Source organism: Oncorhynchus keta, chromosome 29 (genome assembly GCF_023373465.1).
Source record: "Oncorhynchus keta strain PuntledgeMale-10-30-2019 chromosome 29, Oket_V2, whole genome shotgun sequence".
In the NCBI taxonomy this organism is placed as follows: Eukaryota; Metazoa; Chordata; class Actinopteri; order Salmoniformes; family Salmonidae; genus Oncorhynchus; species Oncorhynchus keta.
Genome location: NC_068449.1, coordinates 17,349,273 through 17,372,759, shown reverse-complemented (window position 1 = coordinate 17,372,759; position 23,487 = coordinate 17,349,273). Strand labels below are relative to the sequence as shown.

The 23,487-nt window shown below is 45.7% G+C and overlaps 1 protein-coding gene and 1 long non-coding RNA gene across 6 annotated transcripts in view; one reads left to right on the top strand and one right to left on the bottom strand.

The window, feature by feature from the left end:
- LOC118362358 (SR-related and CTD-associated factor 8-like) overlaps positions 1–23,487 on the top strand; it is a 51,009-nt gene that overhangs the window by 14,344 nt on the left and 13,178 nt on the right. For all 3 annotated transcript variants that reach the window (XM_035742620.2, XM_035742621.2, XM_035742622.2), the window contains 11 exons: positions 20,085–20,129; positions 20,250–20,411; positions 20,727–20,883; positions 21,093–21,220; positions 21,447–21,629; positions 21,817–21,896; positions 22,015–22,123; positions 22,329–22,433; positions 22,710–22,828; positions 22,943–23,136; positions 23,293–23,393. In XM_035742620.2, coding sequence (XP_035598513.1) covers positions 20,085–20,129; positions 20,250–20,411; positions 20,727–20,883; positions 21,093–21,220; positions 21,447–21,629; positions 21,817–21,896; positions 22,015–22,123; positions 22,329–22,433; positions 22,710–22,828; positions 22,943–23,136; positions 23,293–23,393 — 1,383 coding nt within the window. The remainder of the gene's footprint in view (positions 1–20,084; positions 20,130–20,249; positions 20,412–20,726; positions 20,884–21,092; positions 21,221–21,446; positions 21,630–21,816; positions 21,897–22,014; positions 22,124–22,328; positions 22,434–22,709; positions 22,829–22,942; positions 23,137–23,292; positions 23,394–23,487) is intronic.
- LOC127913615 (uncharacterized) lies at positions 198–12,614 on the bottom strand. 3 transcript variants are annotated; one of them, XR_008086182.1, is made up of 11 exons: positions 11,423–12,614; positions 9,498–10,060; positions 8,935–9,265; positions 8,091–8,204; positions 7,575–7,977; positions 6,658–6,771; positions 4,960–6,425; positions 3,862–3,975; positions 3,195–3,289; positions 2,034–2,168; positions 198–1,516 (listed from the first exon to the last, which is right to left on the bottom strand). It is a non-coding gene; the product is annotated as an uncharacterized LOC127913615 (long non-coding RNA). The 3 variants fall into 3 exon arrangements; XR_008086181.1 differs by lacking the exons at positions 198–1,516; positions 2,034–2,168; positions 3,862–3,975; positions 4,960–6,425; positions 6,658–6,771 and adding an exon at positions 4,561–4,902 and having other exon boundaries at positions 2,871–3,574; positions 12,386–12,614; XR_008086180.1 differs by lacking the exons at positions 198–1,516; positions 2,034–2,168; positions 3,862–3,975; ... (1 more) ...; positions 6,658–6,771; positions 11,423–12,614 and adding exons at positions 4,561–4,902; positions 10,967–11,416 and having other exon boundaries at positions 2,871–3,574.

Here is a 23,487-nt window from a genome sequence, read left to right as displayed (position 1 = left end):
TTTAATCATTCATGATTTAGGCAGTGTTCATTCACTGTTATCAAATGAATTACATGTTGCATTTGAGCTGGCTGTCTTTCAATACAGGCCTGCGCTTGTCCCGCTTGCTCTCTAGCACGTAAACACACACACACACAAACCCTTGCAGCGAGAAGCATCTTGAGTATACCATTTACTGCTTACCAATTGCAGCTAAATACAGTGAGGTAATTTTTCTCTTGGCACTTCTCCATGTGCTTGAGGTATATTTAGTGTCCTATTATAGCTCGTATCTACTTTTGTGTCAAATCTTGAATAGGAAACCTGTATGAGAGCCTGAGTGGAGCTTGAATAATGTACAGTATTCTGCAGTAGTCTACACTCAGTCCCATTGCTCCTTCTTAACCTGTTCTAAATGTACAGAAAGCAAACAGTGAGTACGGATACATGCACGCAATAATACACTGAGTATACAAAACATTAAGAACAGCTGCTCTTTCCATGAAATAGACTGACCAGGTGAAAGCTAAGGTCCCTTATTGATTTCACTTGTTAAATCTACTTCAATCAGTGTAGATGAAGGGGAGGAGACCGGTTAAAGAAGGATTGTTAAGCATCGAAACAATTGATACATAGATTGTGTATGTGAGCCATTCAGAGGGTGAATGGGCAAGACAAATATTTAAGTGCCTTTGAACAGGGTATGGTTTTTGTCAAGAATTGCAATGCTTCTGGGTTTTTCACAATCAACCGTTTCCTGTGTGTATCAGGAACCACCCAATGGACCTCCAGCTAACTTGACATAACTGTGGGAAGCATTGAAGTCAACATGGGCGAGATTCCCTGTGGAACGTTTTCAACACCCTGTAGAGTCTATGCCCTGACAAATTTAGGCTGTTGTAAGGGCAAGGGGGGGTGCAATTCAATATTAGGAAGGTGTTCGTAATGTTTGGTATACTCGGTGTATGATTATTGTGGATAGTTGGATTAATATAGCCCAAATAGTTTGATTTAAAATGTCAACATGCTTTGCAAGAAGAGCTGTTTACATTGACACATCTGAAATCAGGCTACTTGATGGGATAAATGCAGAAAGTCTGCAATCAAAATAAATGTTATACGACAGCGACTATGTTATTTTTGTGAAGCCTATTTGATGCTAGCATAAGGCATGTACTCAGTAAGTGCATACTGACCTTCCACCACCCAGAGAGTGGTTCATCATGTACTGAGGTGTCCTAGTCATACAGCAGTCATCCCTTCACAAACTGTTACTGCAGTCTGCAGTCACAACACTAGGTTACTACCAGGCCTGTTGGTTGGAGACAGTGCTACTATGCCAGGGCTAAAGCGTGTGTGTCTGTGAGTAGGTATTACATGCCTCTTTGACATGGGAGGAGGGGTGGGGGTTGAGGGAAGCCCTGACTAATATACTCCCTGACTGCTCTTCAACCCTACCCCATGACCCTACTCCCTATACCTCTAATATACTCCCTGACTGCTCTTCAATCCTACCCCATGACCCTACTCCCTACTCCTCTAATATACTCCCTGACTGCTCTTCAACCCTACCCCATGACCCTACTCCCCATACCTCTAATATACTCCCTGACTGTTCTCTTCAACCCTACCCCATGACCCTACTCCCTATGCCTCTAATATACTCCCTGACTGCTCTTCAACCCTACCCCATGGCCCTACTCCCTATACCTCTAATATACTCCCTGACTGCTCTTCAACCCTACCCCATGACCCTACTCCCTATGCCTCTAATATACTCCCTGACTGCTCTTCAACCCTACCCCATGACCCTACTCCCTATACCTCTAATATACTCCCTGACTGCTCTTCATCCCTACCCCATGGCCCTACTCCCTATACCTCTAATATACTCCCTGGCTGGGCTCTTCAACCCTACCCCATGACCCTACTCCCTATACCTCTAATATACTCCCTGACTGCTCTTCATCCCTACCCCATGACCCTACTCCCCATACCTCTAATATACTCCCTGACTGCTCTTCAACCCTACCCCATGACCCTACTCCCCATACCTCTAATATACTCCCTGACTGCTCTTCAACCCTACCCCATGACCCTACTCCCTATACCTCTAATATACTCCCTGACTGCTCTTCATCCCTACCCCATGACCCTACTCCCCATACCTCTAATATACTCCCTGACTGCTCTTCAACCCTACCCCATGACCCTACTCCCTATGCCTCTAATATACTCCCTGACTGCTCTTCATCCCTACCCCATGACCCTACTCCCTATGCCTCTAATATACTCCCTGACTGCTCTTCAACCCTACCCCATGGCCCTACTCCCTATACCTCTAATATACTCCCTGACTGCTCTTCAACCCTACCCCATGACCCTACTCCCTATGCCTCTAATATACTCCCTGACTGCTCTTCAACCCTACCCCATGACCCTACTCCCTATACCTCTAATATACTCCCTGACTGCTCTTCAACCCTACCCCATGACCCTACTCCCTATACCTCTAATATACTCCCTGACTGCTCTTCATCCCTACCCCATGACCCTACTCCCTATACCTCTAATATACTCCCTGACTGCTCTTCAACCCTACCCCATGACCCTACTCCCTATACCTCTAATATACTCCCTGACTGCTCTTCATCCCTACCCCATGACCCTACTCCCCATACCTCTAATATACTCCCTGACTGGGCTCTTCAACCCTACCCCATGACCCTACTCCCTATACCTCTAATATACTCCCTGACTGCTCTTCATCCCTACCCCATGGCCCTACTCCCTATACCTCTAATATACTCCCTGACTACTCCCTGACTGGGCTCTTCAACCCTACCCCATGACCCTACTCCCTATACCTCTAATATACTCCCTGACTGCTCTTCATCCCTACCCCATGGCCCTACTCCCCATACCTCTAATATACTCCCTGACTGCTCTTCAACCCTACTCCCCATACCTCTAATATACTCCCTGACTGCTCTTCAACCCTACCCCATGACCCTACTCCCTATACCTCTAATATACTCCCTGACTGCTCTTCATCCCTACCCCATGACCCTACTCCCCATACCTCTAATATACTCCCTGACTGCTCTTCAACCCTACCCCATGACCCTACTCCCTATGCCTCTAATATACTCCCTGACTGCTCTTCATCCCTACCCAATGACCCTACTCCCTATGCCTCTAATATACTCCCTGACTGCTCTTCAACCCTACCCCATGGCCCTACTCCCTATACCTCTAATATACTCCCTGACTGCTCTTCAACCCTACCCCATGACCCTACTCCCTATGCCTCTAATATACTCCCTGACTGCTCTTCAACCCTACCCCATGACCCTACTCCCTATGCCTCTAATATACTCCCTGACTGCTCTTCAACCCTACCCCATGACCCTACTCCCTATACCTCTAATATACTCCCTGACTGCTCTTCAACCCTACCCCATGACCCTACTCCCTATACCTCTAATATACTCCCTGACTGCTCTTCAACCCTACCCCATGACCCTACTCCCTATACCTCTAATATACTCCCTGACTGCTCTTCATCCCTACCCCATGACCCTACTCCCCATACCTCTAATATACTCCCTGACTGTGCTCTTCAGCCCTACCCCATGACCCTACTCCCTATACCTCTAATATACTCCCTGACTGCTCTTCAACCCTACCCCATGACCCTACTCCCCATACCTCTAATATACTCCCTGACTACTCTTCAACCCTACCCCATGACCCTACTCCCTATACCTCTAATATACTCCCTGACTGCTCTTCAACCCTACCCCATGACCCTACTCCCCATACCTCTAATATACTCCCTGACTGCTCTTCAACCCTACCCCATGACCCTACTCCCTATACCTCTAATATACTCCCTGACTGCTCTTCAACCCTACCCCATGACCCTACTCCCTATACCTCTAATATACTCCCTGACTGCTCTTCATCCCTACCCCATGGCCCTACTCCCTATACCTCTAATATACTCCCTGACTACTCCCTGACTGCTCTTCAACCCTACCCCATGACCCTACTCCCTATGCCTCTAATATACTCCCTGACTGCTCTTCAACCCTACCCCATGACCCTACTCCCCATACCTCTAATATACTCCCTGACTGCTCCTCATCCCTACCCCATGGCCCTACTCCCTATACCTCTAATATACTCCCTGACTGCTCTTCAACCCTACCCCATGACCCTACTCCCCATACCTCTAATATACTCCCACCGACTGTGCTCTTCAGCCCTACCCCATGACCCTACTCCCTATACCTCTAATATACTCCCTGACTACTCTTCAACCCTACCCCATGACCCTACTCCCTATACCTCTAATATACTCCCTGACTGCTCTTCATCCCTACCCCATGACCCTACTCCCCATACCTCTAATATACTCCCTGACTGCTCTTCAACCCTACCCTATGACCCTACTCCCTATGCCTCTAATATACTCCCTGACTGCTCTTCATCCCTACCCCATGACCCTACTCCCTATGCCTCTAATATACTCCCTGACTGCTCTTCAACCCTACCCCATGGCCCTACTCCCTATACCTCTAATATACTCCCTGACTGCTCTTCAACCCTACCCCATGACCCTACTCCCTATGCCTCTAATATACTCCCTGACTGCTCTTCAACCCTACCCCATGACCCTACTCCCTATACCTCTAATATACTCCCTGACTACTCTTCAACCCTACCCCATGACCCTACTCCCTATACCTCTAATATACTCCCTGACTGCTCTTCATCCCTACCCCATGACCCTACTCCCTATACCTCTAATATACTCCCTGACTGCTCTTCAACCCTACCCCATGACCCTACTCCCTATACCTCTAATATACTCCCTGACTGCTCTTCAACCCTACCCCATGACCCTACTCCCTATACCTCTAATATACTCCCTGACTGCTCTTCCTCCCTACCCCATGGCCCTACTCCCTATACCTCTAATATACTCCCTGACTGCTCTTCATCCCTACCCCATGGCCCTACTCCCTATACCTCTAATATACTCCCTGACTGCTCTTCAACCCTACCCCATGACCCTACTCCCCATACCTCTAATATACTCCCACCGACTGTGCTCTTCAGCCCTACCCCATGACCCTACTCCCTATACCTCTAATATACTCCCTGACTACTCTTCAACCCTACCCCATGACCCTACTCCCTATACCTCTAATATACTCCCTGACTGCTCTTCATCCCTACCCCATGACCCTACTCCCCATACCTCTAATATACTCCCTGACTACTCTTCAACCCTACCCCATGACCCTACTCCCTATACCTCTAATATACTCCCTGACTACTCTTCAACCCTACCCCATGACCCTACTCCCTATACCTCTAATATACTCCCTGACTGTTCTCTTCAACCCTACTCCCTATACCTCTAATATACTCCCTGACTGCTCTTCAACCCTACCCCATGACCCTACTCCCTATACCTCTAATATACTCCCTGACTGCTCTTCAACCCTACCCCATGACCCTACTCCCTATACCTCTAATATACTCCCTGACTGCTCTTCAACCCTACCCCATGACCCTACTCCCTATACCTCTAATATACTCCCTGACTGCTCTTCAACCCTACCCCATGACCCTACTCCCTATACCTCTAATATACTCCCTGACTACTCTTCAACCCTACCCCATGACCCTACTCCCTATACCTCTAATATACTCCCTGACTGCTCTTCAACCCTACCCCATGACCCTACTCCCTATACCTCTAATATACTCCCTGACTGCTCTTCAACCCCACCCCATGACCTTACTCCCTATACCTCTAATATACTCCCTGACTGCTTTTCAGCCCTACCCCATGACCCTACTCCCTATACCTCTAATATACTCCCTGACTGCTCTTCAACCCTACCCCATGACCCTACTCCCTATACCTCTAATATACTCCCTAACTGTGCTCTTCAGCCCTACCCCATGACCCTACTCCCCATACCTCTAATATACTCCCTGACTGTTCTTCAACCCTACCCCATGACCCTACTCCCCATACCTCTAATATACTCCCTGACTGCTCTTCAACCCTACCCCATGACCCTACTCCCTATACCTCTAATATACTCCCTGACTGTTCTCTTCAACCCTACTCCCTATACCTCTAATATACTCCCTGACTGCTCTTCAACCCTACCCCATGACCCTACTCCCTATACCTCTAATATACTCCCTGACTGCTCTTCAACCCTACCCCATGACCCTACTCCCTATACCTCTAATATACTCCCTGACTGCTCTTCAACCCTACCCCATGACCCTACTCCCTATACCTCTAATATACTCCCTGACTGCTCTTCAACCCTACCCCATGACTCTACTCCCTATACCTCTAATATACTCCCTGACTGCTCTTCAACCCTACCCCATGACCCTACTCCCCATACCTCTAATATACTCCCTGGCTGTGCTCTTCAACCCTACCCCATGACCCTACTCCCTATACATCTAATATACTCCCTAACTGTGCTCTTCAGCCCTACCCCATGACCCTACTCCCCATACCTCTAATATACTCCCTGACTGCTCTTCAACCCTACCCCATGACCCTACTCCCCATACCTCTAATATACTCCCTGACTGCTCTTCAACCCTACCCCATGACCCTACTCCCCATACCTCTAATATACTCCCTGACTGCTCTTCAACCCTACCCCATGACCCTACTCCCTATACCTCTAATATACTCCCTGACTGCTCTTCAACCCTACCCCATGACCCTACTCCCTATACCTCTAATATACTCCCTGACTGCTCTTCAACCCCACCCCATGACCTTACTCCCTATACCTCTAATATACTCCCTGACTGCTTTTCAGCCCTACCCCATGACCCTACTCCCTATACCTCTAATATACTCCCTGACTGCTCTTCAACCCTACCCCATGACCCTACTCCCTATACCTCTAATATACTCCCTGGCTGTGCTCTTCAACCCTACCCCATGACCCTACTCCCTATACATCTAATATACTCCCTAACTGTGCTCTTCAGCCCTACCCCATGACCCTACTCCCCATACCTCTAATATACTCCCTGACTGCTCTTCAACCCTACCCCATGACCCTACTCCCTATACCTCTAATATACTCCCTGACTGCTCTTCAACCCTACCCCATGACTCTACTCCCTATACCGCTAATATACTCCCTGACTGCTCTTCAACCCTACCCCATGACCCTACTCCCCATACCTCTAATATACTCCCTGACTGCTCTTCAACCCTACCCCATGACCCTACTCCCCATACCTCTAATATACTCCCTGGCTGTGCTCTTCAACCCTACCCCATGACCCTACTCCCCATACCTCTAATATACTCCTGACTGCTCTTCAACCCTACCCCATGACCCTACTCCCCATACCTCTAATATACTCCCTGACTGCTCTTCAACCCTACCCCATGACCCTACTCCCCATACCTCTAATATACTCCCTGACTGCTCTTCAACCCTACCCCATGACCCTACTCCCTATACCTCTAATATACTGGCTGACTACTCTTCAACCCTACCCCATGACCCTACTCCCTATACCTCTAATATACTCCCTGACTGCTCTTCATCCCTACCCCATGACCCTACTCCCTATACCTCTAATATACTCCCTGACTGCTCTTCAACCCTACCCCATGACCCTACTCCCTATACCTCTAATATACTCCCTGACTGCTCTTCAACCCTACCCCATGACCCTACTCCCTATACCTCTAATATACTCCCTGACTGCTCTTCATCCCTACCCCATGGCCCTACTCCCTATACCTCTAATATACTCCCTGACTGCTCTTCATCCCTACCCCATGGCCCTACTCCCTATACCTCTAATATACTCCCTGACTGCTCTTCAACCCTACCCCATGACCCTACTCCCCATACCTCTAATATACTCCCACCGACTGTGCTCTTCAGCCCTACCCCATGACCCTACTCCCTATACCTCTAATATACTCCTGACTACTCTTCAACCCTACCCCATGACCCTACTCCCTATACCTCTAATATACTCCCTGACTGCTCTTCATCCCTACCCCATGACCCTACTCCCTATACCTCTAATATACTCCCTGACTACTCTTCAACCCTACCCCATGACCCTACTCCCTATACCTCTAATATACTCCCTGACTACTCTTCAACCCTACCCCATGACCCTACTCCCTATACCTCTAATATACTCCTGACTGTTCTCTTCAACCCTACTCCTATACCTCTAATATACTCCCTGACTGCTCTTCAACCCTACCCCATGACCCTACTCCCTATACCTCTAATATACTCCCTGACTGCTCTTCAACCCTACCCCATGACCCTACTCCCTATACCTCTAATATACTCCCTGACTGCTCTTCAACCCTACCCCATGACCCTACTCCCTATACCTCTAATATACTCCCTGACTGCTCTTCAACCCTACCCCATGACCCTACTCCCTATACCTCTAATATACTCCCTGACTGCTCTTCAACCCTACCCCATGACCCTACTCCCTATACCTCTAATATACTCCCTGACTGCTCTTCAACCCTACCCCATGACCCTACTCCCTATACCTCTAATATACTCCCTGACTGCTCTTCAACCCCACCCCATGACCTTACTCCCTATACCTCTAATATACTCCCTGACTGCTTTTCAGCCCTACCCCATGACCCTACTCCCTATACCTCTAATATACTCCCTGACTGCTCTTCAACCCTACCCCATGACCCTACTCCCTATACCTCTAATATACTCCCTAACTGTGCTCTTCAGCCCTACCCCATGACCCTACTCCCCATACCTCTAATATACTCCCTGACTGTTCTTCAACCCTACCCCATGACCCTACTCCCCATACCTCTAATATACTCCCTGACTGCTCTTCAACCCTACCCCATGACCCTACTCCCTATACCTCTAATATACTCCCTGACTGTTCTCTTCAACCCTACTCCCTATACCTCTAATATACTCCCTGACTGCTCTTCAACCCTACCCCATGACCCTACTCCCTATACCTCTAATATACTCCCTGACTGCTCTTCAACCCTACCCCATGACCCTACTCCCTATACCTCTAATATACTCCCTGACTGCTCTTCAACCCTACCCCATGACCCTACTCCCTATACCTCTAATATACTCCCTGACTGCTCTTCAACCCTACCCCATGACTCTACTCCCTATACCTCTAATATACTCCCTGACTGCTCTTCAACCCTACCCCATGACCCTACTCCCCATACCTCTAATATACTCCCTGGCTGTGCTCTTCAACCCTACCCCATGACCCTACTCCCTATACATCTAATATACTCCCTAACTGTGCTCTTCAGCCCTACCCCATGACCCTACTCCCCATACCTCTAATATACTCCCTGACTGCTCTTCAACCCTACCCCATGACCCTACTCCCCATACCTCTAATATACTCCCTGACTGCTCTTCAACCCTACCCCATGACCCTACTCCCCATACCTCTAATATACTCCCTGACTGCTCTTCAACCCTACCCCATGACCCTACTCCCTATACCTCTAATATACTCCCTGACTGCTCTTCAACCCTACCCCATGACCCTACTCCCTATACCTCTAATATACTCCCTGACTGCTCTTCAACCCCACCCCATGACCTTACTCCCTATACCTCTAATATACTCCCTGACTGCTTTTCAGCCCTACCCCATGACCCTACTCCCTATACCTCTAATATACTCCCTGACTGCTCTTCAACCCTACCCCATGACCCTACTCCCTATACCTCTAATATACTCCCTGGCTGTGCTCTTCAACCCTACCCCATGACCCTACTCCCTATACATCTAATATACTCCCTAACTGTGCTCTTCAGCCCTACCCCATGACCCTACTCCCCATACCTCTAATATACTCCCTGACTGCTCTTCAACCCTACCCCATGACCCTACTCCCCATACCTCTAATATACTCCCTGACTGCTCTTCAACCCTACCCCATGACCCTACTCCCTATACCTCTAATATACTCCCTGACTGTTCTCTTCAACCCTACTCCCTATACCTCTAATATACTCCCTGACTGCTCTTCAACCCTACCCATGACCCTACTCCCTATACCTCTAATATACTCCCTGACTGCTCTTCAACCCTACCCCATGACCCTACTCCCTATACCTCTAATATACTCCCCTGACTGCTCTTCAACCCTACCCCATGACCCTACTCCCTATACCTCTAATATACTCCCTGACTGCTCTTCAACGCTACCCCATGACCCTACTCCCTATACCTCTAATATACTCCCTGACTGCTCTTCAACCCTACCCCATGACTCTACTCCCTATACCTCTAATATACTCCCTGACTGCTCTTCAACCCTACCCCATGACCCTACTCCCCATACCTCTAATATACTCCCTGACTGCTCTTCAACCCTACCCCATGACCCTACTCCCCATACCTCTAATATACTCCCTGGCTGTGCTCTTCAACCCTACCCCATGACCCTACTCCCCATACCTCTAATATACTCCTGACTGCTCTTCAACCCTACCCCATGACCCTACTCCCCATACCTCTAATATACTCCCTGACTGCTCTTCAACCCTACCCCATGACCCTACTCCCCATACCTCTAATATACTCCCTGACTGCTCTTCAACTCTACCCCATGACCCTACTCCCTATACCTCTAATATACTCCCTGGCTGTGCTCTTCAACCCTACCCCATGACCCTACTCCCTATACATCTAATATACTCCCTAACTGTGCTCTTCAGCCCTACCCCATGACCCTACTCCCCATACCTCTAATATACTCCCTGACTGCTCTTCAACCCTACCCCATGACCCTACTCCCCATACCTCCAATATACTCCCTGACTGCTCTTCAACCCTACCCCATGACCCTACTCCCTATACCTCTAATATACTCCTTGACTGTTCTCTTCAACCCTACTCCCTATACCTCTAATATACTCCCTGACTGCTCTTCAACCCTACCCCATGACCCTACTCCCTATACCTCTAATATACTCCCTGACTGCTCTTCAACCCTACCCCATGACCCTACTCCCTATACCTCTAATATACTCCCTGACTGCTCTTCAACCCTACCCCATGACCCTACTCCCTATACCTCTAATATACTCCCTGACTGCTCTTCAACCCTACCCCATGACCCTACTCCCTATACCTCTAATATACTCCCTGACTGCTCTTCAACCCTACCACATGACTCTACTCCCTATACCTCTAATATACTCCCTGACTGCTCTTCAACCCTACCCCATGACCCTACTCCCCATACCTCTAATATACTCCCTGACTGCTCTTCAACCCTACCCCATGACCCTACTCCCCATACCTCTAATATACTCCCTGACTGCTCTTCAACCCTACCCCATGTCCCTACTCCCCATACCTCTAATATACTCCCTGACTGCTCTTCAACCCTACCCCATGACCCTACTCCCTATACCTCTAATATACTCCCTGACTGCTCTTCAACCCTACCCCATGACCCTACTCCCTATACCTCTAATATACTCCCTGACTGCTCTTCAACCCTACCCCATGACCCTACTCCCTATACCTCTAATATACTCCCTGACTGCTCTTCAACGCTACCCCATGACCCTACTCCCTATACCTCTAATATACTCCCTGACTGCTCTTCAACCCTACCCCATGACTCTACTCCCTATACCTCTAATATACTCCCTGACTGCTCTTCAACCCTACCCCATGACCCTACTCCCCATACCTCTAATATACTCCCTGACTGCTCTTCAACCCTACCCCATGACCCTACTCCCCATACCTCTAATATACTCCCTGGCTGTGCTCTTCAACCCTACCCCATGACCCTACTCCCCATACCTCTAATATACTCCTGACTGCTCTTCAACCCTACCCCATGACCCTACTCCCCATACCTCTAATATACTCCCTGACTGCTCTTCAACCCTACCCCATGACCCTACTCCCCATACCTCTAATATACTCCCTGACTGCTCTTCAACTCTACCCCATGACCCTACTCCCTATACCTCTAATATACTCCCTGGCTGTGCTCTTCAACCCTACCCCATGACCCTACTCCCTATACATCTAATATACTCCCTAACTGTGCTCTTCAGCCCTACCCCATGACCCTACTCCCCATACCTCTAATATACTCCCTGACTGCTCTTCAACCCTACCCCATGACCCTACTCCCCATACCTCTAATATACTCCCTGACTGCTCTTCAACCCTACCCCATGACCCTACTCCCCATACCTCCAATATACTCCCTGACTGCTCTTCAACCCTACCCCATGACCCTACTCCCTATACCTCTAATATACTCCTTGACTGTTCTCTTCAACCCTACTCCCTATACCTCTAATATACTCCCTGACTGCTCTTCAACCCTACCCCATGACCCTACTCCCTATACCTCTAATATACTCCCTGACTGCTCTTCAACCCTACCCCATGACCCTACTCCCTATACCTCTAATATACTCCCTGACTGCTCTTCAACCCTACCCCATGACCCTACTCCCTATACCTCTAATATACTCCCTGACTGCTCTTCAACCCTACCCCATGACCCTACTCCCTATACCTCTAATATACTCCTGACTGCTCTTCAACCCTACCACATGACTCTACTCCCTATACCTCTAATATACTCCCTGACTGCTCTTCAACCCTACCCCATGACCCTACTCCCCATACCTCTAATATACTCCCTGACTGCTCTTCAACCCTACCCCATGACCCTACTCCCCATACCTCTAATATACTCCCTGACTGCTCTTCAACCCTACCCCATGTCCCTACTCCCCATACCTCTAATATACTCCCTGACTGCTCTTCAACCCTACCCCATGACCCTACTCCCTATACCTCTAATATACTCCCTGACTGTTCTCTTCAACCCTACCCCATGACCCTACTCCCTATGCCTCTAATATACTCCCTGACTGCTCTTCAACCCTACCCCATGACCCTACTCCCCATACCTCTAATATACTCCCTGACTGCTCTTCAACCCTACCCCATGACCCTACTCCCTATACCTCTAATATACTCCCTGACTGTTCTCTTCAACCCTACTCCCTATACCTCTAATATACTCCCTGACTGCTCTTCAACCCTACCCCATGACCCTACTCCCTATACCTCTAATATACTCCCTGACTGTTCTCTTCAACCCTACTCCCTATACCTCTAATATACTCCCTGACTGCTCTTCAACCCTACCCCATGACCCTACTCCCTATACCTCTAATATACTCCCTGACTGTTCTTCAACCCTACCCCATGACCCTACTCCCTATGCCTCTAATATACTCCCTGACTGCTCTTCAACCCTACCCCATGACCCTACTCCCTATACCTCTAATATACTCCCTGACTACTCCCTGACTCCATTGGAACCAGTTCAACTAGGCCCAAATTCAAGCAATAACAACACACATAGTTTAACTTTTTGTTGTTGGATTATATGGCTCCCGTCCAGATTTTGTGATGAATATAAAATTCATGTCATAGATACAGGCGTCCTTCCTAACTCAGTTGCCGGAGAGGAAGGAAACCTCTCATGGATTTCACTATGGTGAAACTTTAAAACAGAGTTTAATGGTTGTGATAGGATAAAACAAGGATGGATCAACAACATTGTAGTTATTACACCATACTAACCTAATTGACAAGGGAAAAGAAGGAAGACTGAACAGAATGAAAATATTCCAAAACATGTGTCCTGTTTGCGACAAGGCACGAAAGTAAAACTGCAAAGAATTTGGCAAAGCAATTAACTTTTTCTCCCGAATACAAAGTGTTATGTGTAGGGCAAATCCAATAACACAAATTACTGAGTACCAATCTCCATATTTTCAAGCATAGTGCGGGCTCCATTTTATGGGTACGCTTGTAATTGTTAAGGACTAGGAAGTTTTTGAGGATAAAAAAAAAATACGTAATGGAGCTTAGCACAGGCAAAATCCGAGACGAAAACCTGGTTTAGTCTGCTTTCCACCAGACACTGGGAGATGGATTCACCTTTCAGCAAGACAATAACATAAAACACAAGGCTAAATCTACACTGGAGCTGCTTACCAAGAAGACAGTGAATGTTTCTGAGTGTCCGAGCTATAGTTTTGACTTAAATCTGCTTGAAAATCTATGGCAAGACCTGAAAATGGTTGTCAAGCAATGATCAACAACCAATTTGACAAAGCTTTAAGAATCTCAAAAATAATAATGGGCAAATGTTGCACAATCCAGATGTGGAAAGCTCTTAGAGACTTCCACAGACCCAGAAAGACTCACAGCTGTAATCGGTGCCAAAGGTACTTTGGTTGTTACGTCCGTACCCCAGTTGACCCCATGTGACCTCAGCGAAACCTCTTCCTGTGTGTCCTTGTCCCTTTGGCTTGACCAGCTGTATTGTCTGAATGTTGACATATAGCATGGGCTCTATTTTGTTTTCTTTGAAAAACTTTACTTCGTGTTTAGATATAATTGTATTATATTTCTGCTCTGCATAATAGGTCAGTTGTGAATAACACAGTAATACTTTCCATTAGTGTGTTTAATTTGGTTAATGACATTCATTTGTGTTTATTAGTCAACCCAGTCTTGCTCATGTCTTCAAAAATGAATGTGTACCAAGATTGAAGTCTGATGAACTTGAATAAATGTCATCATGACATTTGACACGAGATCTCTCCCCCTAGCCTCGGTCTTAACTTGGGGGCGTCACTCCAGCCAGAATCATACACAGGCCCACAGAGAGTGAAAAAGAGTCTCATGTTGCATCAAATTCTATGAATCAATATTTTGACCTTACTGTAGGGCTATTCTCAAGGGTTTACAATGACTAAATGTAACCCAGTTTGTCCAGATTTCCAACGAAAGATAAGGCCTTGCTTTTCCAAACTTAATGCACACAGAAGTTGAACCTTTGCATAAACCATGCATTGATTTTAGTGGAAGATGTTTTGCAAATGTTTGAATTGTGTGAATTGGAAGTTGGCATTCAGCCATTTTGAGAATGTGATTTATGCCTAGAACATGATAATGATAGCCTGGGCTAAATATATGGAGTTTGTTGCTCCACACTACAATACTTGACTGAAAGCAACTAAGGGAGTGAAAAACAACTCTTAGGCTGCATTTACATAGGCGGCCCAATTTGGATATTTTTTCCATTAATAATACTTTTTTCCCCACAATTTTGTGATATCCAATTGGTAGTTACAGTCTTGTCCCATTGCTGCAACTCCCGTACGGACTCGGAGGAGGCAAAGGTCGAGAGCCATGCGTCTACGAAACACAACTCTGCCACTGCTCCTTGACACACTGGTCGCTTAACCACGTTCACCAATGTGTCGGAGGAAACACTGTACAACTGGTGACCGTGTTAGCGTGCATGCACCCGGCCCGCCACAGGAGTCGTTAGACCGCGATGGGACAATGACATTCCAGCTGGCCTAACCCGCACGACGCCGAGCCAATTGTGCGCCGCCTCATGGGTCTCTGAGCCAATTGTGCGCCACCTCATGGGTCTCCCGGTCATGGCCGGGTGTGACACATCCCGGGATTGAACCTGGATCTGTAGCGACGCCTCAAGCACTGCAGTGCCTTAGACCGCTGCGCCACTCGGGAGTCCCCTCATGAATGTTTTTTTTGACCAATCACGTCAGATCTTTTTCAGAGCTGATCCGATTGCTCAAAAGACCAATTAGTGGAAAAAAAGATCACAATTGGTCTGCCCATATAAACGCAGCCTTACTGTGTTGTAGTGATGGGGGAATACATCGATGCGGTTACATATCGGGATATATTATTTTTTACAAGACAATTCATTTTGATATTATCACAATATTACTTTTGCTCTAGTTGGCTGTACCTGCGCCAAAACTTTGCATAGTTTGTTCGCCATCTTTTTAAAAAGGGGTCAAAACTTGTTTTCTCATGGCCCTCTCTTGTACCTCTACAGCAGACATGGGTAGCAATATGTTTGGAACAGCAAATCGCAATAAAATCACCGTATCAAATCGCAATACATATACTATTGTGACAATCGCAATTCATGTGGTATAGTTACCTAATTATCGTGTTAATATTGTATCGTGAGGTCCCTGGCAAATCCCAGCCATACTGTGTTTGCATTGCATTACATATATCAAAGTTTTGAAAACCCAAGTACAAGTTTAGAAACCCAAGTACAAGAAACATTGGCAGGATTGACCAAAACAAATGTAATTTTTACATTCCATACAATCATTACAGCTCAAACTAGACAGACCAAATTCGTCCATAATGTCTTTATGTATAAACTCCTTTTCATAACTTTCTCACTGTATGTTGCATTGCTGGGGTGATTGTAGGCATCTGCCCCTCAGGCTCACTGACACTGAACCAGTTTCAGACAGAGCTATGAGCTCATCCAGCCTACATGTTATCTGCTTCATTGGTTTGCAGTTATTTCAACGTTTTAATGGCCTATGGAGATTGTAGTTTAACAACATTCCTCAATCATACAGCTGAATTGTTATTTAGCAGCTGTGAGCAGTGTCTGTCTCAATTTTGCGATACTTGCATTCTGTCCCATTCAAAGCCCTCCCTCAATGTAGCCTAGCTATTCTACAGGGCTACCCTGTTGGCAATTCCACTCTCCGTTCTTATGCATTTAATGTATTTTTTTATTATTCTGTGATGTTCCAAGTCTTTTTAAAATATGTGTGCCTCCGTGTCTTTTTTAGAAAGTGAAACCAACCAACCAAATATTAGCCCAAACTATTGTAATATGATGTCTAGCAGCTCTGGGAATGGATGTGAACTTGGTTGTGGAATGTGTGCAGGTTACTGAGATGTGTATTTGCTGTCACAGTCTTGGAGATGATCTCACAGTGCGGTATAAACCTACTAGCTCTAACTAAGAACAACATGCAGGACAAGGTATCCAAGTATTAATTACTTGGCACTTTGTTATAGCACCTTTGTGCCCAAAGTGCTGACACTGTTATACATGTTTCTCAAAGTATAGACAACCTGTTGAGGTAATTTTGTCTTATAGTGATAAACTGTAGTCTGAATTATACTGAAAAAAATATAACAAACAGAGCTGCACCTTTTAAAGTGGCCTTTTATTGTCCCCAGCACAAGGCGCACCTGTTTAATCAGCTTCTTGATATGCCACACCTTTCAGGTGGATGGATTATCTTGGCAAAGGAGACATGCTCATTAACAGGGGTGCAGTGGTGGAAAAAGTATAAAAGTATTTGGTTTTAAATATACTTAAGTATCAAAAGTAAACGGAATTGCTCAAATGTACTTAAGTATCAAAAGTAAAAGTATAAACCATTTAAGATTCCTTATATTAAGCAAACCAAATGGCACAATACATTTAAAAAACATTTTTTTTATGGATAGCCAGGGGCACACTCCAACACTCAGACATAATTTATAAACGAAGCATCTACGTTTATTGAGTCCTCCAGATTAAAAGCAGTAGGGATAACAAGGGATGTTCTCTTGATAATTGTGTGAATTGGACTATTTTCCTGTCAAAATGTAATGAGTAATTTTGGGTGTCAGGGAAAATGAATGGGTAAAAAATACATTATTTTCTTTAGGAATGTAGTAAAGTAAAATATTAAATAGTAACGTAGAGTACAGATACCACAAAAAGCTACTTAAGTAGTATTTTTTAAGTATTTTTACTTAAGTACTTTACACCACTGCAGGGATGTAAATACATTTGTGCAAAAAAATTGAGGGAAATAAGCATTTTGTGTGTGTGGAACATTTTATTTCTTCTCATGAGACATGGGACCAAAACTTTACATGTGGTGTTTATATTCTTGTACAGTATAGTACCATAGAGTAGTCTGTACTCCCTACTGTGATCTGGAGAAATAAGGCAACTTTAGCGCCACATGCTGGCAGTTCTAGTGCTGGTCTCATGACCCCAGTTATCCCATATAGCCCCATATAGCCCTGTGGTCCACTTTGACTTGATGCGCTTGAATGTTTGAATCACTTGTTTTTGCCCTCATACAAGCTATTGAGAGCTTTCACTTATGAAATAAATGTTGCACTATATACTTTTTTAGTCTGTAATAAGATGAGTAAAAATGCTACTGTGTGTGTAAAGATGGTAGAAGGGATGCGTGATTAGATCATAGGTCTAGCCTATTTTTATTTATTTACACACCAATATGAGAATATGCCTTTTGCTTCACCACACAGGGGGGCGTTCACTGATGTTGCACTATTTACTTTTTTATTCTGTAATAAGATGGGTAAAAATGCTACTGTGTGTGTAAAGACATTGTGTGTAAGACAGACATCACAACTGATGCACACTGTATTATTGATTCCTATTGGCCAGAAGCACAGTAGTTGAGCACTGGTGTCCCATGTAGCTCAGTTGGTAGAGCATGGTGCTTTCAATGCCAGGGTTGTAGGTTTGATTCCCACGGCGGACCAGAATGGGGGAAACAGGTATGAAAATGTATGCACTCACTACTGTAAGTTGCTCTGGATAAGGGCATCTGCAAAATGACTCAAATGTAAATGCTTTCCTACATATTTTGATCCCAGCAGCACTGCAGTAAACACACCACTTGCTGTGAAGGGACAGGAGGGACAGGTGTAGTGCATCATGAGTTGGCAGTAATCTATTACAATGAATTAGAAATACTCATTAGTTCAAACCAATTATGATGTTAATATCTCTATTATTTGCTATGGCCCAAAATCTGTTTCTATTCTCTCCATTATTATTCTCTTCTCTCTTTTTGTGGTGTGATAATTCCTGTGAAATGATTCTGCACAATAGCCTACGTTCTGTGGATTCTTCAATTACACATGCTGCATTATGTTTAAGGCAGCATTATGTTTAAGGCAGCATTATGTTTAAGGCAGCATTGTGTTTAAGGCAGCATTGTGTTTAAGGCTGCATTGTGTTTAAGGCAGCATTATGTTTAAGGCAGCATTATGTTTAAGGCAGCATTATGTTTAAGGCAGCATTGTGTTTAAGGCAGCATTATGTTTAAGGCAGCATTATGTTTAAGGCAGCATTGTGTTTAAGGCAGCATTGTGTTTAAGGCAGCATTGTGTTTAAGGCAGCATTATGTTTAAGGCAGCATTATGTTTAAGGCAGCATTATGTTTAAGGCAGCATTATGTTTAAGGCAGCAATATGTTTAAGGCAGCATTGTGTTTATTGTTTTAAGGCAGCATTGTGTTTAAGGCAGCATTATGTTTAAGGCAGCATTATGTTTAAGGCAGCATTATGTTTAAGGCAGCATTGTGTTTAAGGCAGCATTATGTTTAAGGCAGCATTATGTTTAAGGCAGCATTATGTTTAAGGCAGCATTGCCTACCTCTCGCCATACTTGAGTCATCCCAAAAGTGTTTGTAGTCCCCATCTCTCCTTCCCATGTTACCAGGATATAGCTTAAATGCTACAGCAACAATCAATCAAAGGAATCGATTACTTTGTAATCTTGCGGAAGGCAGCTGAGAACATGGCTTGAATGCAAAGGGATTCATTTTGTAACAGTGCATATTGCATTGAGTCAATGCCAATGAACATATAACAACTATTTTTCGAGCTGTGGTCATTAGATAACTGATTCACACTATGCAAAAATCAAGTTATTGGGGTCTCCAGTGTTTTCCCTTTCAAGGAGCGAGAAATAACTCGGCTGAGACATCCAAACATATAAGTCTATTTATATCATTGTTAGAAAGAAAAACATGACATTGATTTAATTCCCTGTCAATTGTTTTGTTTTTGTGTTGGAATTAGATTTATCTCAAAATATTTCAGTATTTCACAAAATACTTGATTACTCAGATGATGGAGTAAAGCAGCTCTAATGTGGATACTTCCGTGTTATGTGATTTTGTTTGTGTCACTTGACATGATGGAATTGCTCATGGTTTCACATACTGCTGTTGATAATGCTATAACCGCCATCTTTGACCAGTTTCAGGTCTTTGTCTCCAGGGATGCTGTGGTTGTAGTTTTGGTGGGGTATCACAATGTCTTTTCTTGTGTTTCTTCTCTTTCAGTACTACAAACATGTTGTCCAGAGTGTGGAGAAGTTCGTTCAGAAAGTGAGTTTATTTTGGTTTCACCAGTCAAGTAGAATACAAATCATGTTTTGAAATTGTTTGCCACCCATTTGCCAATCACCACAGAGATGCTAAACGCTCACCTTGTTTTGTGCAATCCAGTGCAAGCAAGAGTACAAGGTCCCAGGCCTGTACGTCATGGACTCCATCGTGCGGCAGTCACGACACCAGTTTGGCCAGGACAAGGATGTGTTCGCCCCGCGCTTCAGCAAAAACATAATCGGAACCTTCCAGCACCTCTACCGCTGCCCCTCAGATGACAAGGTGGGTCACAGTGGGAACAGAGACGGCTCTCTGGTTTCTCTATTCAGAAACACTGTTCTAGTTTACCACCTTCTATTCTACCTTTGACTACATATCCTCTATTGTTGTTAGTGATAGATCTGATCTGTAGCATTGTTTGAAAAACATTATTCAGTGTCAGTGGGGAATGAAATCAATGAATATACAATTTTAATACTCCACATTTGTAGAGTATACAGCATCAACTTTAGGCGGTGACTCATTCGCTGCAGTGGTCTTGTTTTGATTGAGTGGTTGTGTGTGTCAGTCTGTGATCTTCCTTCCGTTGTGTTCCAGAGTAAGATTGTTAGAGTCCTCAACCTGTGGCAGAAGAACGCCGTCTTCAAGAGTGACATCATCCAGCCGCTGCTGGACATGGCTGCAGGACTACCCCCTCCCAGTGTCACCCCTGTCATGACCAGCAGGGATGCTCTGGTCAACAACGCTACGCCTGGTCAGTCACCCAACATATAACATGCATACACATACAGCTCTATACTGACACCTGGTGGCGAAATACAGTCCTTCTCCTGGACTGACACAATGTACTGAGGCCTTTTTTGTGACCAGGCATTGCTCTCTAATCAACATCAATTGTAGATGTTTGTTGAATTATTCATATTGATTTCTCATTATGGATTTTCTCTGTGTGTTTGTGTCCAGGTACCCCAGCGACCCCGGCCACTCCAGCCAACATTGTGTCCAGTCTGCCTGACTGGGCTTCTCAGTTTTCCAACACAGACACTGTAGCTGCTGTGGCCCAGATCCTGCAGAGTCCACAGGGACAACAGGTCAGTATATAGAAGATCCATGGTCCTCAAACAGTCAATTTAACTCAACATCCAATTTGAAGCTCAGAGAATGACACTGAATGTCTCTTTGCATCTTTAGTTTTGTTTTGACTTTTACACTTGTTGAGTCTGTGTTCTGACCTTTCTGATGCTCCTTCCTTTCCAAATGACCAACTGTAGCCTTTTTGTGCATCATTCTCTATGACTGTCTTTATCTGTGTGACAGCTCCAGCAGCTGGTGCAGAGTCTGCAGATGCAGCAGCAGAAGCCCCAGCCGTCTCTGCTGCAGGCGCTGGATGCAGGCCTGGTGGTCCAGCTACAGGCCCTGACGGCCCAGCTCACTGCTGCCGCCTCAGCCAACCCCATGCACCTCAACCCCCTGGACCAGAGGGTTTCCTCCTTCAACAAGGTGAGGAATCAAGGCCACAGACACAGAAATGGAGTGGAAGTAAGTCCCCGTGATATTAAGGGTACATTTCTTTAAATTGTTAATGCGCATTTGTGTGTGTTTTGTGTGATGTTGGTAACTATCTTCTACTACGTGTGACTCTCAAATCTATATTTTAACGACAATCGTCTTTCTCCATTTGTTGCAGAAAATGTTGGGTCATTTTGACTTTGGGAATGATTCAGAACGCTCTGAAGAATCCAAAAAGGACTCGCAATCATCCCAGATGTAAGCATGCGGAATATGTCACAGGTTCTGTGTATGGACTTTCACTCCCCACTACCTGTGTGACGCACAGCAGTTAACTGAACTCTTGACCCCTGTCTGTCTCCCTGTTTCCCTCCAGGCCCATGGTGTCTGACTCCATCTTCCACCAGCTGGCAGAGCAGCTGCAGCAGCAGAACCTAGAGCAGTTACAGAAGCAGCTCATGGAGCACCAGCAGCACCAGCAGAAGGTACCTACACAACACACACCTTCACAGACACCCTTAGTCCCTTCCTTTACGGCCCACCTTATCCATACCGGAGCACTAGCAGCACCAGCAGAAGGTTGCTATACATCACCTCTATAAGCACAGGAATTGACTTCCCTTCCCTTCCCTCTCTTGAGACCATTGTGAGGAAAGTAGCTAGGACACTAACCAATCCGGTATTTATCAGGATGGAATCTTTGGGTCTGAGAACACACCCCAGCAGAGCAGCAGCCAATCACAGCACCCGGAGCCAGACAACAAGATTGATGACTCCATTGAAAACCAGCAGCAGGTAAGCCTTTCTTCCCTCACTGACTCATGAACTTCTCTGTGACTAAAACGGATATATAACTGCAATTGTAAGAGCTCTGTGGTAGTTGTATTTGTAAGTAGAGCTCTGTGGTAGTTGTATTTGTAAGTAGAGCTCTGTGGTAGTTGTATTTGTAAGTAGAGCTCTGTGGTAGTTGTATTTGTAAGTAGAGCTCTGTGGTAGTTGTATTTGTAAGTAGAGCTCTGTGGTAGTTGTATTTGTAAGTAGAGCTCTGTTGTAATGATGCCTGTGTTATAGGACATGGACATGGACCTGGATGACGGGCCAGAGATGGACGAAGAGATCTTCGAGCCAGCGGACAAGAAGTCCAAGACGATTGACATACAGTCAAGAACACGGTCCAGGTCACGATCGAGGTGAGTCTAAGGACCCATTCTGAGAGAAAGCGTCCACAAGGCATCTTGAGACGCATGTTGATTTTACCACAACTGCTGGCAACAAACTACCTTCAAAATAACCCTCTACTCTAGATCTCCCAGGAAGAGACGGTCCAGATCACGGTCAGGCTCTCGGAAACGGAAACATCGCAAGCGATCGCGGTCACGCTCCAGAGAACGGAAGAGGAAGTTGTCGCGGTCCTACTCCAGCGAGAGACATGCCCGCGAGCTAGAGAAAGAGCGTCAGAAGAAAGGACTGCCTCCAATCCGATCCAAGTTTCTCAGTGGTAATACCAGCCCCCGATTAGCGCTTCAATGACCTTTTAATGTTTTAGTGTATCACTTACTCATGAACATCTCCAAACTCCAATCTCCTTTTACTGTTTATCATCCTTGGTACCTTAAATGTGTTCTAAGTCTCCATCTCTTCTGTGTGTCCCCAGTGTGCAGCACCACTCTGTGGGTGGGACAGGTAGACAAGAAGGCCACTCCGCAGGACCTCACCAATCTGTTTGAAGAGTTTGGTCAGATTGAGTCTATCAATGTAAGTAGAGAACTCGCTGTCTGTCTGAGCTTGACTTCATTAACTGGTGCTCATTATGTGGGTACGCAAGCTCTGTCACCTCTGACCGCAGGGA